Here is a 16469-nt window from a genome sequence, read left to right on the forward strand (position 1 = left end):
TATAACCTACATGTACCTCTATAACCTGCATGTATAACCTATATGTACATGCAAAACTTGTACAGTGTTGGCCAAAAGTATTGGTACCTCTGCAATTCTGTCAAATAATACTCATTTTCTTCCAGAAAATGATTGCAAGCACAAATTCTTTGGTATTATTATCTTCATTTAGTTTGTCTTCAATGGAAAACCACAAAAAGAATTGTCAAAAAGCCAAATTGAATATACTGTAATTCCACATCTAACCAAAAGGGGGTAGACAAAATTATTGGCACTGTTTGAAAACTCATGTGGTGCTTCTCTAATTTGTGTAATTAACAGCACCTGTTACTTACCTGAGGCACCTAACAGGTGGTGGCAATAACTAAATCACACTTGCAGCCAGTTGAAATGGATTAAAGTTGACTCAACCTCTGTCCTTGTGTGTACCACATTGAGCATGGAGAAAAGAAAGAAGACCAAAGAACTGTCTGAGGACTTGAGAAGCAAAATTATGAGGAAGCATGAGCAATCTCAAGGCTACAAGTCCATCTCCAAAGACCTGAATGTTCCTGTGTCTACCGTGCGCAGTGTCATCAAGAAGTTTAAAGCCCATGGCACTGTGGCTAACCTCCCTAGATGTGGACGGAAAAGAAAAATTGACAAGAGATTTCAACGCAAGATTGTGCAGATGGTTGATAAAGAACCTCGACTAACATCCAAACTAGTTCAAGCTGCCCTGCAATCCGAGGGTACAACAGTGTCAACCCGTACTATCCGTCGGCGTCTGAATGAAAAGGGACTGTATGGTAGGATACCCAGGAAGACCCCACTTCTTACCCAGAGACATAAAAAAGCCAGGCTGGAGTTTGCCAAAACTTACCTGAGAAAGCCAAAAATGTTTTGGAAGAATGTTCTCTGGTCAGATGAGACAAAAGTAGAGCTTTTTGGGAAAAGGCATCAACATAGAATTTATAGGAAAAAAAAGAGGCCTTCAAAGAAAAGAAAACGGTCCCTACAGTCAAACATGGCAGAGGTTCCCTGATGTTTTGGGGTTGCTTTGCTGCCTCTGGCACTGGACTGCTTGACCGTGTGCATGGCATTATGAAGTCTGAAGACTACCAACACATTTTGCAGCATAATGTAGGGCCCAGTGTGAGAAAGCTGGGTCTCCCTCAGAGGTCATGGGTCTTCCAGCAGGACAATGACCCAAAACACACTTCAAAAAGCACTAGAAAATGGTTTTAGAGAAAGCACTGGAGACTTGTAAAGTGGCCAGTAGAGATGAACGAGTACTGTTCGAAATGGCAGTTTTGAATAGCACGCACCCATAGGAATGAATGGAGCCGGCCGGCACGCAGACGGGGCTGGCGTCCTGCCGCTTAACACCCTGCGTGCCAGCTGCGTCCATTCATTCCTATGGGTGCGTGCTATTCGAAACTGCCGTTTCGAACAGTACTCGCTCATCTCTAGTGGCCAACAATGAGTCCAGACCTGAATCCCATAGAACACCTGTGGCGAGATCTCTTGATGGCAGTTTGGAGAAGGCCCCCTTCACATCTCAGGGGGGACCTGGAGCAGTTTGCCAAAGAAGAATGGTCTAAAATTCCAGCAGAGCATTGTAAGAAACTGATTGCTGGTTACCGGAAGCGGTTGTTCGGAGTTATTTTGTCTAAAGGTTGTGCTACCAAGTATTAGGCTGAGGGGGCCAATACTTTTGTTTGGTGCATTTTTGGAGTTTTGTGTAAAATGATCAATGATTTGACTTTTTTTTTTCCATTCTCTTTTGTGTTTTTTCATTGCAAGCAAAATAAATGAAGATATTAATACCAAAGAGTTTGTGCTTGCAATCATTTTCTGGAAGAAAACGAGTATTATCTGACTTTTGGCCAACACTGTACATGTATAACCTGTATGTACCTGCATGTATAACCTATATGTAAATGTATAACCTGTATGTACCTACATGTATAACCTATATGTTCATGTATAACTTGTATGTACCTGCATGTATAATGTATATGTACATGTATAACCTGTATGTACCTGCATGTATAACCTATATGTACATGTATAACCTGTATGTACCTGCATGTATAACCTATATGTACATGTATAACCTGTATGTACCTGCTTGTATAACCTATATGTACATGTAAAGTATAACCTATATGTACATGTATAACTTGTATGTACCTGCATGTATAACCTATATGTACATGTATAACCTGTATGTACATGTATAACCTATATGTACATGTATAACTTGTATGTACCTGCATGTATAACCTATATGTACATGTATAACTTGTATGTACCTGCATGTATAACCTATATGTACATGAATAACCTATACGTACCTGCATATAACCTATATGTAGCTGTATAACCTGCATATATAACCTATACGTATATGTATAACCCAGTGGTGAACCTAGCCTTCTTGCTGCCTGAGGCGGACGATCAAAAGACGCCCCTCCTTCCCCCAGACTGAGTACCTGGGGGGGGGGGGTTGGATGGTGTTCATCTTTTGATCGTCTGCCTCAGGCAGTGGGGAGAGGGGGGTGCTAGTAGTAACATTACAGTGAATACAATGTACAAGTAATATTGCTAGTCCAATTCCCTCTAATCGTCCTTGCAGACTGAGATGATATGGGCATTTGCACATAAGGTAAAAAGATTCCTCCCCCGTCATTCCTTCTATATTTCACCAGAGCATGCACCATCTTGTGGATATTTTTGTGAACTACACCTGCCTATACTTTGTCATTGTAATTTGAGCTGGCACTGTAAAGGGAGTGTCCATTATAATTAGGTGACCTCCAGGACCACTCAAGGGAGCTTGGCTGGCCTGGAGGCGGAGCTGAGTGACCGCCCACTCTAGAGAGGGGGTTGGGAACTTTTTGTCTTTTGGTGTGGAGCTGAGCACATGGGAAGCTGTAAAAATGGCAGCTAAGTCTCCGGGAAATTGTAACAGAGACGTCTTTTCCTCTGTACCCAAGCTTCTTCTCAGAGAATACTTTCTTCTGAATCTCCAAGCAGAGATGCCTTTTCCTCTGCCTCCAAGATGTTCCTCAGGGAGTGTTTTCCTCTGAAGCTCCACTTCTCTACGAGTAGGCCGTCCTGTATCCATACATCTGGGAACTCCACACGTATTTCGCTATGCAAGTAAGTCTTTGGGACAATTCTATATTTAAAGGAGCCCATAGCTAGTTCGACGGAAATTGAGGGTCGCCCGCCGTCGATAACTTGTATCTCCTCTTCTATATACGTGTACCCAGCTTTGTTGAGGTCTAACCCCCTGGATACAGGCCATCCCTACAAGTATATGCAAGTTTAACTTCCCAAGCTACTACGAGTTAACCAAGTCCAAGGTATTCTTGCTCAAAGCTCCATCACCTGATTAAGTGGACACTGTCTATAAAGATCGCTGTATTGTATGTGAAGAATCACTCCGTCATCTGTATATTTGTATCAACTCGTCCTGCTAGTAAAAAGAGCAACGATTACCCCCGAAGCCTGGTTGTCTGTTGTTATTGTCAGATATCACGTGGGGGCGGGTAATCGGGGACATCAAAAAGGGAGATTTTGTGCACATTTGGGACCCAGGGACTCCCTGCAAGGCGGCCACATCGGATATAATCACCAGTGATACCAGCCCTGGCCCTTCCTGAGTGTTGCAAACCTTTTACCTTTTTGTGGCGTCACGAACAGGATTGTGCCTATGTGCCTGCCTAAAAAAACTGTATGTTGCTTCTGGAGAACTACTGCTCCCAGACTAACCGCAATCACCAGTACTCTCTACAAAGTGGGGGTGAAAGCATTGTCTCTGTGTGCCTGCCTCAAAGACTGTATGTTATCTCTGTAGAACTACTGCTCTCAGCATAACCTAAATCACCAGTGCTTTCTACAAAGTGGGGGTGAAAGCCTTATTGAAACTCTGTTGTTGTATCCCATGCTGTGTGACTGTACATTCCACCATTTTGGATTGCCTAACTACTGGAGTAAACTCCACCCACCAAACTTCCCCCACGTGCCCAAACTGGGTGTCGCCATCTTTACTAAAGCACTGAATCCAAATCCATCCCAACTGTAACAAGACTCCAGCTTCCCTGCCCCCAATCCTTTGGCAGAGACTCCTTATCTCTTCAAGGATCAAAGTGATCTTCATCCTGCTGGCAGCTCCTGCTTCATCACTTCTACCAGAACCTCAACTGCCATTGTCTGCTGTTATCTGCCATTCCTGGGATACAGATAAGTGCATTTTATAAAGTGACTTTGTATTTGCTGAAGTTTGCCTGTCTTCAAAGAGACAGAAGTCTTATTATGTTACTTAAAGAGACAGTATCCTAATTTTTGCAAAAATGTCAGCACCACCACAAGCTACAACTGTCTACCAACCAGTTCCTGTGATGGCAACTCCTCCAAGACAGCCGTCTGTAGATGAATCGATTTTCAGATCTCAATTTCTTATCCCAGGCTGTTACCAGTTTGTCCCTGTTCCGGTTTCTATCCCGACTCATGTTCCTGTTCCAGTTGCTGCTCCTGAACCAACACAAGATGGAATTCCGGACTCCAGAGTTGCTGCTCCAATTGCTGCTCCTGAACCAACACAAGATGGAATTCTGCACTCCAGTGTTGCTACTCCAATTGCTGCTCCTGAACCGGCACAAGATGGAGTTCCAGTTTCCAGTGTTCCTGCGCATGTAGAAGACCAAGTGCTGAGGCGATCAGAGCAAACCCCCAGGTGAACTCTACCAGCTCGCTATAGAGACTGAGCAACCATATCCTTTCATGTATATATACTTTGCCTCTTTCATATACCTATGTTCTTACTAATTAGTTAGTTTGCAACCGTTTAAGCCTCCGTACCTGGGTAATCCCAAGCATTTTGTTATGTTCTTGTTTTGTATTACATATTTCTCTACAGCCTATGGACTACTGAGGACTGTATTTTGCCACATAGTGCCTACCCTGAGCCTTTCCATGGACAATGCCCTATTGCTGAAAGAGACTCTACCCACCTATTGGCATTATGTTTCCACTGTTTATTATGTTTTGGTTTTGCATATAATCACGGGGTATCGTTCTTTTACATAAGTCGTGTCATATTATTGTTTGCCATTATTCTGTTTATTGTTTATCAGGTATCCAACCCCACTACCTGTGTGCGTTCCCTCTCCCTAGGTTCCTCCGTGCTAGTTAGTCGCCGAGGACGGCTCTTTTCTTAGTGGGGGTGTATGTAATGTCCCGGTACTGCTAGTCCAATTCCCTCTAATCGTCCTTGCAGACCGAGATGATATGGACATTTGCACATAAGGTAAAAAGATTCCTCCCCCGTCATTCCTTCTATATTTCACCAGAGCATGCGCCATCTTGTGGATGTTTTTGTGAACTACACCTGCCTATACTTTGTCATTGTAATTTGAGCTGGCACTGTAAAGGGAGTGTCCATTATAATTAGGTGACCTCCAGGACCACTCAAAGGAGCTTGGCTGGCCTGGAGGTGGAGCTGAGTGACCGCCCACTCTAGAGAGGGGGTTGGGAACTTTTTGTCTTTTGGTGTGGAGCTGAGCACATGGGAAGCTGTAAAAATGGCAGCTAAGTCTCCGGGAAATTGTAACAGAGACGTCTTTTCCTCTGTACCCAAGCTTCTTCTCAGAGAATACTTTCTTCTGAATCTCCAAGCAGAGATGCCTTTTCCTCTGCCTCCAAGATGTTCCTCAGGGAGTGTTTTCCTCTGAAGCTCCACTTCTCTACGAGTAGGCCGTCCTGTATCCATACATCTGGGAACTCCACACGTATTTCGCTATGCAAGTAAGTCTTTGGGACAAATCTATATTTAAAGGAGCCCATAGCTAGTTCGATGGAAATTGAGGGTCGCCCGCCGTCGGTAACTTGTATCTCCTCTTCTATATACGTGTACCCAGCTTTGTTGAGGTCTAACCCCCTGGATACAGGCCATCCCTACAAGTATATGCAAGTTTAACTTCCCAAGCTACTACGAGTTAACCAAGTCCAAGGTATTCTTGCTCAAAGCTCCATCACCTGATTAAGTGGACACTGTCTATAAAGATCGCTGTATTGTATGTGAAGAATCACTCCGTCATCTGTATATTTGTATCAACTCGTCCTGCTAGTAAAAAGAGCAACGATTACCCCCGAAGCCTGGTTGTCTGTTGTTATTGTCAGATATCACGTGGGGGCGGGTAATCGGGGACATCAAAAAGGGAGATTTTGTGCACATTTGGGACCAAAGGACTCCCTGCAAGGCGGCCACATCGGATATAATCACCAGTGATACCAGCCCTGGCCCTTCCTGAGTGTTGCATATGGGGTGCTCACTTTGACTTAGCACACTTTTTTCATTCCTCTGCAGATTACCTTGTCCAATACTGGTTGGGACATCGGTTCCTAGGATTAGAGGGGCAATGACAGTAGCTGGTGCATTGCTTTGTCGAACTCCAGGATGGTCTCTGTCAGACAGTATTTCTGTGTCTTTGACCTGTGACCTGGGCTTCTCTTCATGGTGTCATAGTCCCAATTCCGAACATGACCTATAAAACCAAACCAAAACCTATAGACTTAGCAGTAAAAGAAAAGACACAACACAATCCTGTGGATAAATAAGGCTGCGATGTTTATTAACGGTTAATTTCCAAATATTAAATTATTAATTAAATCAATTTAAATAACAATAAACATATTTAACCAAGATCAATAATCATAACCAAATCAATAAAATATAAGCAAATAATTCAAATACCAAAATAATAATCACCAATGAACCTAGTCCATCCAGCATTCATGGGTGACCATTTCCCTCTAACAAAGCATCGCGACAGTCTCTCAAAATACATAAAATAGGGATTGGGCGGGCGGGAGCTCGGATGTTTCAGCTTCAACTTAATCACGGCGAAAACCCCTCTTATATATTCAATTTTCCCGCCGTTTAGGTTCCGAAGAACCAATCAGAAGACGGTTGAAACCACAGAGACACAGGCCGCAGGGGACGCCTATGGTAAGTACCAAGACAATACCTAAGGAGAGAAAGAGGGGGGAAAAGCACAGAAAACAGCCCAGAAAAACAAAAAACACTAACTCATAACTATGAAATAAATTTACATCAAACTTAGCAACAATAAAAACACCATTATGGGCCATGACACCATGTGTCCCCCAGGCTAGGCGCTGCGGGGGCCCCTTTATCATTCTTGGCTTGGTCAGTTTTAGTTGCTTGGATTCCTAGACAAGACGCCCCTGTTGGCTGCGGTTAGACTCCTGCCGGTCAGGATCAGCAGTATTGAGTTTGTAATCTCTTGAAGCTCTGTGTGCAGCCAAATCCAGGCTCCCCTGACCAGTCTCTGCAGTCACAGCCATGTCCACCGTCTTCTCCTCCTTCTGAGGCTCCAGTTCTGTTACCTCTCCGCTTCTCCTGTACCATATCCATGCAAAAATTGCCGTGAGTATCACAGCACCAGAACTGGCCACATCCTGCAGTGTGATCCGGACACTTGCTTTCCTTGTATGGGACTAGCTTCTTTACCAAGTGCGTGCCCTGGTTGCAAGAGGCAGCAGCTCAGCAGCGCAGTCCCATCCAAGGAAAGCAAGTGTCCGGATCACGCTGCAGCATGTGGCCAGTTCTGGTGCTGTGATACTCACGGCAATTTTTGCATGGATATGGTACAGGAGAAGCGGAGAGGTAACAGAACTAGAGCCTCAGAAGGCGGAGAAGACGGTGGATATGGCTGTGACTGCAGAGACTGGTCAGGAGAGCCGCAGAGATCTAAACTAGCACGGAGAGGGCCGCCCGGCTTGTTTTCGGGACAGCCCTCTCCTGCGCTAGTTTAGAAAAAAAAAAACCTCAAATTGCCCTGGCTGCCGCACCCTCCAAAGTGCCGCCTGAGGCCGCAGCCTCACCTCGCCTCATTAGAAGTGCAGCCCTGCTGTAGCCCCAGCCTTAAGGAAATCTCCCTGTGGACCAGACAAATCCTTGCAAAAACCAATCAGCAACCATCACTAGCGGGAGCCAGGTGCATTTATATAGCTGTCATCGACTTATATGAGGGCTGTATATGTATTAGCTCCCTCTAGTGGTGGTTGCAAGATGCCAAAATTTTACTTTTTGAATTCTATTGCTGTGTGACATACCGAGACTTAGATACCCCCAACCCTGGATCGATTTACCGGTCTGAGGAAGATCCCTTTCTGATATCTTAACATGTAGCCCTGTCTAGGTTTAATAAAGCATTGTAACGCAACCTCCTGCTGTTGATGCATGTCGTCGGCCATTATACAGCAGAGCCATATTTTCTTTGCACTATTACCCATATTTGTCTGGCATGGTAAAGTGGCAAAAAATGAGCTGCGATTATCATTACTCTACCCAGACTTCTATTCAGGAATGAGGGAAAGATGGATCACCCAGCTTTCCCAGAAATGGATATAACCAGGAAAATTCCAGAGTTGGAAAATTCCCTTTAGTAGAATACTTCCATGTGTCCTGGGTCATTCACCTCTGCTATAACCTGCAGTTACATCATACTCCATTGGAATGACACAGGTGTCATGTGCGGACTGTAGTGTTGTAGTGAGGATGCAGGTCTTCTGGAATAAGTCCACTATGAGATGGTTACTGTTATAGATCAGAACACTTTATTTCATGCTTCCATCATGGCTCCCAGTCTAACAACCCCTCCCCCTAAGCTCAGCTCCTCCTCCATTACTACCTCACTGTTGCTAGGCAGACAAAGCAGAATAAGTAAGCAGAAAAGAACATAATTATATCAACATCGAACGGACCTGTCATATACTGAGTCATGATACATATCTATGAATAGACTGAAAGGGGTATTCCAGTTAGAACGAGTCCTGTGGATATGAGTAACTTGCTGATTGGTGAGTGCTCCACTGCTGGGACTCCCAGGGTTTTTTGCACCCAAGTTCGGAGTAGGGCGTCTGCTTGTACAGAACGTGCCATTCCATTCGTTTGAATGGGGATTGTCACAAATAACCAAATAAGCATTTGGCTATCTCCAGTGATTCCCATTCAAATGAATGTAGTGTTAAGTATTACACAACTGACACACTGGTCGGAACTTGGATGCATAATCCCCTTGTTCTCGAGACTTGTTCTGACTAGAATACCACTTTAAGTGTTTTATAAAGAATCTACAGCTGAGCAAGCAGGAAATCTGAAGATTATCTGGAAACAATAGGTCTCTGTTGAAATGTAGAGTTCGTCTGTTCTATTGTTCTAATATGCAATGTTGTTCCCGTAGCATGTACATGGCACATCACAGTGTCAAAAGTATCCAGTTCCCCATATCACAGCCACAGCTCCAGCAACTGCCATTAGTGACCCCATAGTGGTGCTCATCACTGTTCCTCATAACACAGTCAGATCATTTGCTGTAGTCCTCTACAGCGCCCTCCGGTGACTAATAGGCCAGCTCAGATATCCTTTCTTGCGTCATATGCAATGGAAGTAACCAGTTTGTTTCTGCTGGGATATTGGAGCCTAAACTTGGCTGTGGGGCTTCTTCTGGTGCTGGTTAAAAGGGATTTCTGGGACATACATACTGATCCTTAGGGTAGGTCATCAATATGGAATTGGGGGGTCCGATACCTAGAACCCTGACTGATCAGCTGGTTGAAGAGGTCACAGAGTTCCAGTGAGTGCTGCAGCGTTTAGTGAATACATTGTATAGTGGCTGTGCTTGGTATTGCAGCTTCATTCACTTGAATGGAATTGATCAGCTAATTGATGAGGGTCCCCTTTAGGCTGAGGCCCCACATTGTGGAAATGCTGCTTATTTTGTTGCAGATTTTGCTGTGTTTTTTTGACCTACAACCAGGAATGGATTGAGGAGAAACAAAACGTACAAGAGCCCCTATATAGCTGCCATGGATTGAGGAGAAGCAAAACGTACAAGAGCCCCTATATAGCTGCCATTGCTTTTGTAACCACTCCTGGGTTTGGCACATAAAAATTGCAGCAAAATCTGCAACAAAATAAACTGCATTTCTGCAAGAGTGAGACCCTCACCGATCTGATATTGATGGCCCATCCTAACATGCTGTCAATAGTCTAATCCTGGAACACTCCTTTAACACCATCACACATCAAGCAGTTTTTGTGCTTGTTTGCCCCTGGCTGCTTTCCACGATTCAGTCTGATTCTTCACACCCTTGTTTGCTAATGTCTGGTGAAGGTTTCCAGTGCAGAGTTCTGCCACATATGAACATAGCCAGCAGTTATTCAGAATCAGAGAAACGCAACCGTTTTTTTCTCAAGAACATTACCCTTGATATCCACAGGTTGGGTCAGGTATTGCAGCTTGACTCCATTAAAGTGAATAGGGCAAAGCTGCAATGCCACACACAACCTTTTGACAGATGTGGTGCTGTTTTTATAAAAAAATTAAAAAAAAAAGCAACCATGTCTGTAATCATAGTAAGCAAGATACACCGAGCTAAGAGATGGATCAGCGATCCCTCATCTGCAGTAGATGCACCAACTTCTCTTATTTTAGCTGAGAAACAGAAAAGCTGTTTGTTTGTTTGTTTGTTTGTTTTTTTTTTGGGGGGGGGGGGTTGTTGGTGATTTTGCTGCTTTTTTGGAGCCAGAATCAGGATAATAAGAAGTTCCTTTATATTTCCTATTCCTTCTGAAGCCACTCTTGGCTAGGGTGAATTCACATGCCACAGATTTTGTTACAGATATTTCTCTGAATGGGATCTTTAGAAATCTATATTCACATGGCAATAATTCTACATGTATTTTGGTTGTATTACCAGTGGCAGAAATCTAAGGCTGAGCTTTGGATTTCTGAAGCAATTTCTTTGGTCTTCGCCAATTCAGCACAGTCTGCGCATCGCTTAGCGAGGGCCCTGTGTTTTTAGTAGTTTTTTTGTGATTGATACCACTATCATCCTGTGACCATAGTTCACTGGGATGCTCTCCGACTCCCTCGCTAATGTTGGACTAGGGCTACATGGGGACTTTGACTATGACTTTGCGACCAAAGATTGCCGTTACCCCCTGCAAGTCATTCACTAATGTTAGTGGATGGAGTCAGCACCCTAGGGTGCTGTGACTATAGTCTAAGGCAAGGTTCACGTCCACGCCGGAGACTCTGTCAAAGTGACTGCCCAAAGTCGACACTTGAAAAAGTGCTGCAAGTCCAACGGTTTCATTCTAAAACAATGGACACCCGGTGGATGCCATTACAATACCGTGCAAGCGGCCATTTTCTCATGGCCTGTGGGCATGCGCAGTCTGCTCTGCCCAAGGCCTAGAAGTTACAAGCCACCGCCGGAAGAAAAGGCTGAAGAGGACGCTGCTGATGAAGATGGAGGCGGCGCTGGAGAGTTGTCTCGCAGCATTGGGAACGCCTCCAGTGCTGTTTGAGCGCTGGGGCCCACCCCCAGTGCTGCGAGAGAGCTAATTTGCATACCAAGAAAAACCGGGATTGAAGGCGAACGGCAGCGCGGATTAGACGACGAAAGGTAGGAGACGATTCCAACGTGGTACCTACAAAAAATTGTGTCTGAGTGATAGGATCCCTTCAATGTGACTCCATTGACTATCATTAGTGAAGGAGTTTCAGGATGACACGACGATCTTTGGTCACGTGACAGGAGTTGCCTTTTACCCCTCACCTAAAGGGTCTGGCTACCAGAGAGCATGCAGGGCTTGTTTGAACTAGCTTTACTTACATAAAATGTGTATAGCTTAGGACACATTGTCATTTGTGCACTATAGGTCAGGGCTTCCTCTTGGACTGTCATATAGTGTAAACAAATGATGCTGCGCCTTGTAGTTCCACAAGTGTTCGCGGCTGACACACTTCACACTGACTGAACTACATTTCCCGCCTTGCACCAGTCACAGGCGCGCCCGGAATCCGGATGTGAATGTGGGAAAGGCCGTGGGCGTGGCGCTGGCTGGTCACGTGATTGTCAGTAAAGGAGAACCTGCTCTGCTTGTAGCCAGCTACGTAGTGACTGTCAGGACAGTGATTGTGCAAGTCTATGGAGCTGAGCTGGTAACGCCTGGTCCTGGGGAGGATATGAGACCGAGCACTACGAGCAGTCATCCGCCCTTCTTAAAGGGGAGCTACACATCTATGAGAAGAAGCTGAGAGTGAGTGCACCAGCCCAGGAGACAACACCAAAGAGCTGGGGTACAGAGACCATGAAAGGTAAATCTGCAAGCATTGGAAGAAGAGCAATCTAGAGACAGACTTCATTCCTGAAGATCATCTTGTAGACCCCTCCCCAGCCAACCTCCAAAACCCCTTGCATTGGTTTCTATAGACTTCTTGCACGAGGACCCCCATCAGCTTGTGAAGGTAGCAACCATAGAAATCTAAAAGGGACATCTATTCTTGCAAATGACTCTTCACTGTGACGGTGCCATATTGGAGAGGATGCTGAGATACCCCAAAGTGGGGACTATACTTATGGAGTGTGACATTGAGGACTGATCCCCGTCTGACATGCACAATGCAGTATTCTCTGCCCCTGTTGTTGGTTTATGTCTTGGCCGTCACGTCATCAAAGCCACTGAATGAGTCTAAACCAGCATTGGATTTGCATGGCTCCAGCGTCAGTAAGCATTTGACCTCAAACACGCCTGCCGCTCCCTTCTCAAGATCCTCTGCGCCTTCTCAGGCCACCTTATCTTCACCGGGTTATCTTCAGATTGGAGATGGGAGTTGCCTACAGTTTGACTTTCCGGAGCACAGTAAAGGTGTAATTGTGATCAGTGCTGGCACTGCTGCCCACACCTCCGAGCTCAGTGTACATTCCCTGGACACTTCCATCTTACAGGTCCTTAATGTGAGCCGTACCCCTGAGGGACAGCCGGCTAAGTTCCTGGCACATATCTGGTCGGGCATGCCTGGCACTGCCCCCCTCCACCTAAGACTGAAACTTCTTGAATCTGTACTTGAAGAACGAGATGACTTTTCCATCCATGTGGTTCCCAATCCTGAAGCTTTGGATAATGGAGGCTTTGCAGCCAGTCACTTCTCTGAAAGCCCCCTCCTTTACGCCCTTCTGCCCCTTCTTTTCATCAACAAATGTGCCTTTGGATGTAAAGTGGACCTTGAGATACTGAAAAGCCTAATCAAACGCCCCTACCCAGTCCTGCTAGGCATTGTGGGCCAATTTGTTCTGATGCCACTGTATGCCTACATCCTGTCCTTGATTTTGGGACTTTCTCAGCCCTTGGCATTGGGACTGGTGGTCACCTGCTCCTCTCCAGGTGGCGGTGGTGGATACTTGTACAGTCTTCTGCTGGGTGGGGACGTTACGTTGGCAATATCCATGACGTTGGTTTCCACAGTGGCGGCCGTGGGCTTGATGCCACTCTCCTCCTCCCTCTATGGACGTTTCCTGGGAGTCCATCAGACATTGCACATTCCTTTTCTAAAGATTTTTGCCACGTTGCTTTTTATAGCTGTGCCAATTTCGACAGGAATGGTGATAAAATGGCGATTTCCACAAGTGTCCAAGCTTCTCCTACTAGTGATCAAGCCTTTCAGTGTTGTCTTGATGGTGGGTGGTCTGTTCATGGCCTACCAGATGGGCTCCTCCTTGCTAAGCCAGGTGCCCCCAATACTGGTCATAGCTGGGGTCAGTGTGCCACTAGTCGGACTCCTGACTGGGTACCTACTGGCATACTTTTTGCGTTTACCCATTGCCCAGCGCCGGACGGTCAGCATTGAAGTTGGAGTTCAGAACAGTCTTCTAGCCCTGGCCGTTCTTCAGCTCTCATTTCACCGTGTTGAGGCAGACCTCTCTTCTCAGGCACCTTTCTTGGTGGCCCTAAGTGGCACCTCCGAAATGTTATTACTAGTCCTGTTACACTTTGCCTACAAAAAGTTGAAAGACAATACCTAAGGTGCCATGTCCTGTCGGTGGGTTCTACGACAAGTTTACATGCTGCAACTTTTTCTTATTTATGTGTTCATCTTCTTAGTTTTGTTTTTTGAAACATATCGCCTTCCTGCGATCTTCTTACATTTCCAGCAAAGACGCAGGATGGTGCAAATCTTCATTCCACTTAGCTAGTAAGACGTCTTAATGATATTCCATGGCCTCCGGCAGACAGGTTTAATTTTTTTTGTTATTGGGGTCTGAAAATCTGGTGCCTACGGCTGTATAATCTTCATTAGTTAACTCTTTACGTTATGTTGCCATTCCATCATTATCCTCAAAAGCCAAAGCTCTGTGTTCAGCCCGCTTCATGCACTGAGGGGGGAAATGGCTATTTTTTATACAATGTTTTGTATTGTATGCAGGGTACGGTTTAAGACAATTTTGTTTTCTTCCTGGTACAAAAACAAATTAAAGAAAAATGCAATCCTTGATGCCTTTTGTGTGTGGGTTTATAAATAGGTGCTGTGTGGTGTTGGTAGCCAGTATCAGAGTCTGGCAGCTATAGAGAGCAACCACAAGCACTACAACTACCAGCATGTCCTGAGAACGTGCTACAGTATCGCAATACACCAGGGGTTAGCAAGCCTTGGCGTGCCAGCTGTGAAGCTACAACTCCCAGCGTGTTCCAGTTACTTCTATGGGTGTTCCAAAAACATCAAGGCAAGTATGCATGCTGGGAGTTGTAGTTTGATTGCTGACCCTTCCTATAGACGACAAGTAAGTGCACAGCTCAAGCCAGCTTGACATAACCCAGCAATAAGGAGTTGCCTATACCTCTGGGAAGGCTTGGCGCTGGTGACTATGTTCTTGGCACACTGGGTATCTGACTCCTGGGATTTGTGCACCCTTGACTCTTGTTTACTGTTTGAAGTAATTCATATGATCAAATACACTATGTCTTGTATGTGATGTTAAAGGGGAATTTTATTAGACTGGGAGCATGAAGGATTTAAAGGGGTGTTCTGTCTTATAAAGTCACATCACTAGGATATGCCATCACGTTATGATCTGCAGGGGCCAAAGCGCTGGTTTAGCACCATATTCATTTCACTGGTGATTCCCCCCCCCCCCCCTGCTTGAGAGCTTGCGTTACTGCACCAGCGACCTACTGATATGCTACTACATTATATGGGGGGAATACCCCTTTTACATTTGCCCTGGTAAAAATTCAGAACATAACCCCTCAGATACTTTCTGGAGGACTGTTCAGAGATCCTACAATCAGAGACCGTTGATTCAGGTGTCAAACCTTGCACTAGCAGTCCCAAAGGGGTTTTCCTTGACTTATATTGATGACCTATTGTTTGGGTAGATCATCAATATGTGATCAGTGGCAGAATGACAGATCAATTTGAGTTCAGGTGAGCCCTGTGGCCTCTTCATAGAATACCAAGTACAGTGCCATATTATTGTATAGTGGCTGTGCTTGATTTTGCTGCTCAGCCCCATTCACTTGAATGGGCCTGAGTTGCTGCTTTACTTTGCGACCAATTGAAATCATGATATTTGCATACGGAAGCGGCAGCTCTTGAGAGTGCCGGAGTCTTTTCACACAGCTGATTGGTGGGGGTATCGGATGTTGGACCCCTCATATACTGATTACATATTCCTAAGATTGGCCATCAGTATAGAAGTCCTGCCTTGCCCTAATGCCTGCTTTCAAAAGAACACTCTATGTAAAACTGATCCTGTATTCTGCTTGGTGCAGTTTCTGAAGTGGAAAACATGACATGCTGATCCTCTTAGTTATTCTGTGAATTCTGGGTCATGCCCTGCCCCCTCACGAGTATTTACTTGACACCTAGCGGTGACGTGTGGGCACCTTTAAGTGGACCCATCACCCCCCTTGACATATCTGTTTAATAAATACTGTATTCCTCATAATCTATCAATTCTGCAGCATTTTTTTTCTAAATCTGCATTGTCATTCCTCTGTTATTCCTCCTGTAAATTTATAATTGAGACAACTGGGTGTTCCCATTCTCCTTGTTAAAAGGGAATGTCCCTACACAGAGCACTTATTGGACAATGTCATTAGATATGGCCACACCCCCAATTGGTTACCCCAGTTGTCAGAAATTTACAGGAGGAATAACAGAGGAACACCACAATGCTATGAGTTATACAAAAAGATGCTCCAAACTGGAAATTTAAGTCTTTACTGGAAAAGGTCAGAGGCCTTCTTTAAGAGTTAAAAGTAAATTCAGGCCCCCCAATGTGTCCCCCACTGTGGCTCATTGTTCAGGTCGCCATGTTGGATTGCTTGGAGGGTTAATCTAGGAATAGAATTCCAACAAGTCGTTGCTATATGTGTCTTCTTTGACTACACCGTGACAATGGACACACTGTAGTTGATCCACCACATTAACCTGTTGCGAAACTTGACAAGTTGCCACATCAGCGCTGCCAGACCACAGGGCGTTTAGAAAACGGAACGGTAAATGTCCACCGCTGCTTTGCACCGGCTGCTTGTGGATACACATTGCGCTGTATCGCTCCCATGATTCACCTCCACTTTACAGAAATTTCCATTATTTCAT

At 45.1% G+C, this 16469-nt stretch overlaps 1 protein-coding gene across 1 annotated transcript; it reads left to right on the plus strand.

The window, feature by feature from the left end:
• Window positions 1–11950: 11950 nt before the first annotated feature.
• On the plus strand, window positions 11951–14319 carry LOC142188727 (P3 protein-like). Its single transcript, XM_075261966.1, has one exon. It carries the CDS (start codon window positions 12490–12492, stop codon window positions 13888–13890), a length of 1401 nt encoding a protein of 466 aa, XP_075118067.1. The 5' UTR covers window positions 11951–12489; the 3' UTR covers window positions 13891–14319.
• Window positions 14320–16469: the final 2150 nt, after the last annotated feature.

The sequence above is a fragment of the Leptodactylus fuscus genome, unplaced genomic scaffold (assembly GCF_031893055.1).
Source record: "Leptodactylus fuscus isolate aLepFus1 unplaced genomic scaffold, aLepFus1.hap2 HAP2_SCAFFOLD_70, whole genome shotgun sequence".
NCBI lineage: Eukaryota > Metazoa > Chordata > Amphibia > Anura > Leptodactylidae > Leptodactylus > Leptodactylus fuscus.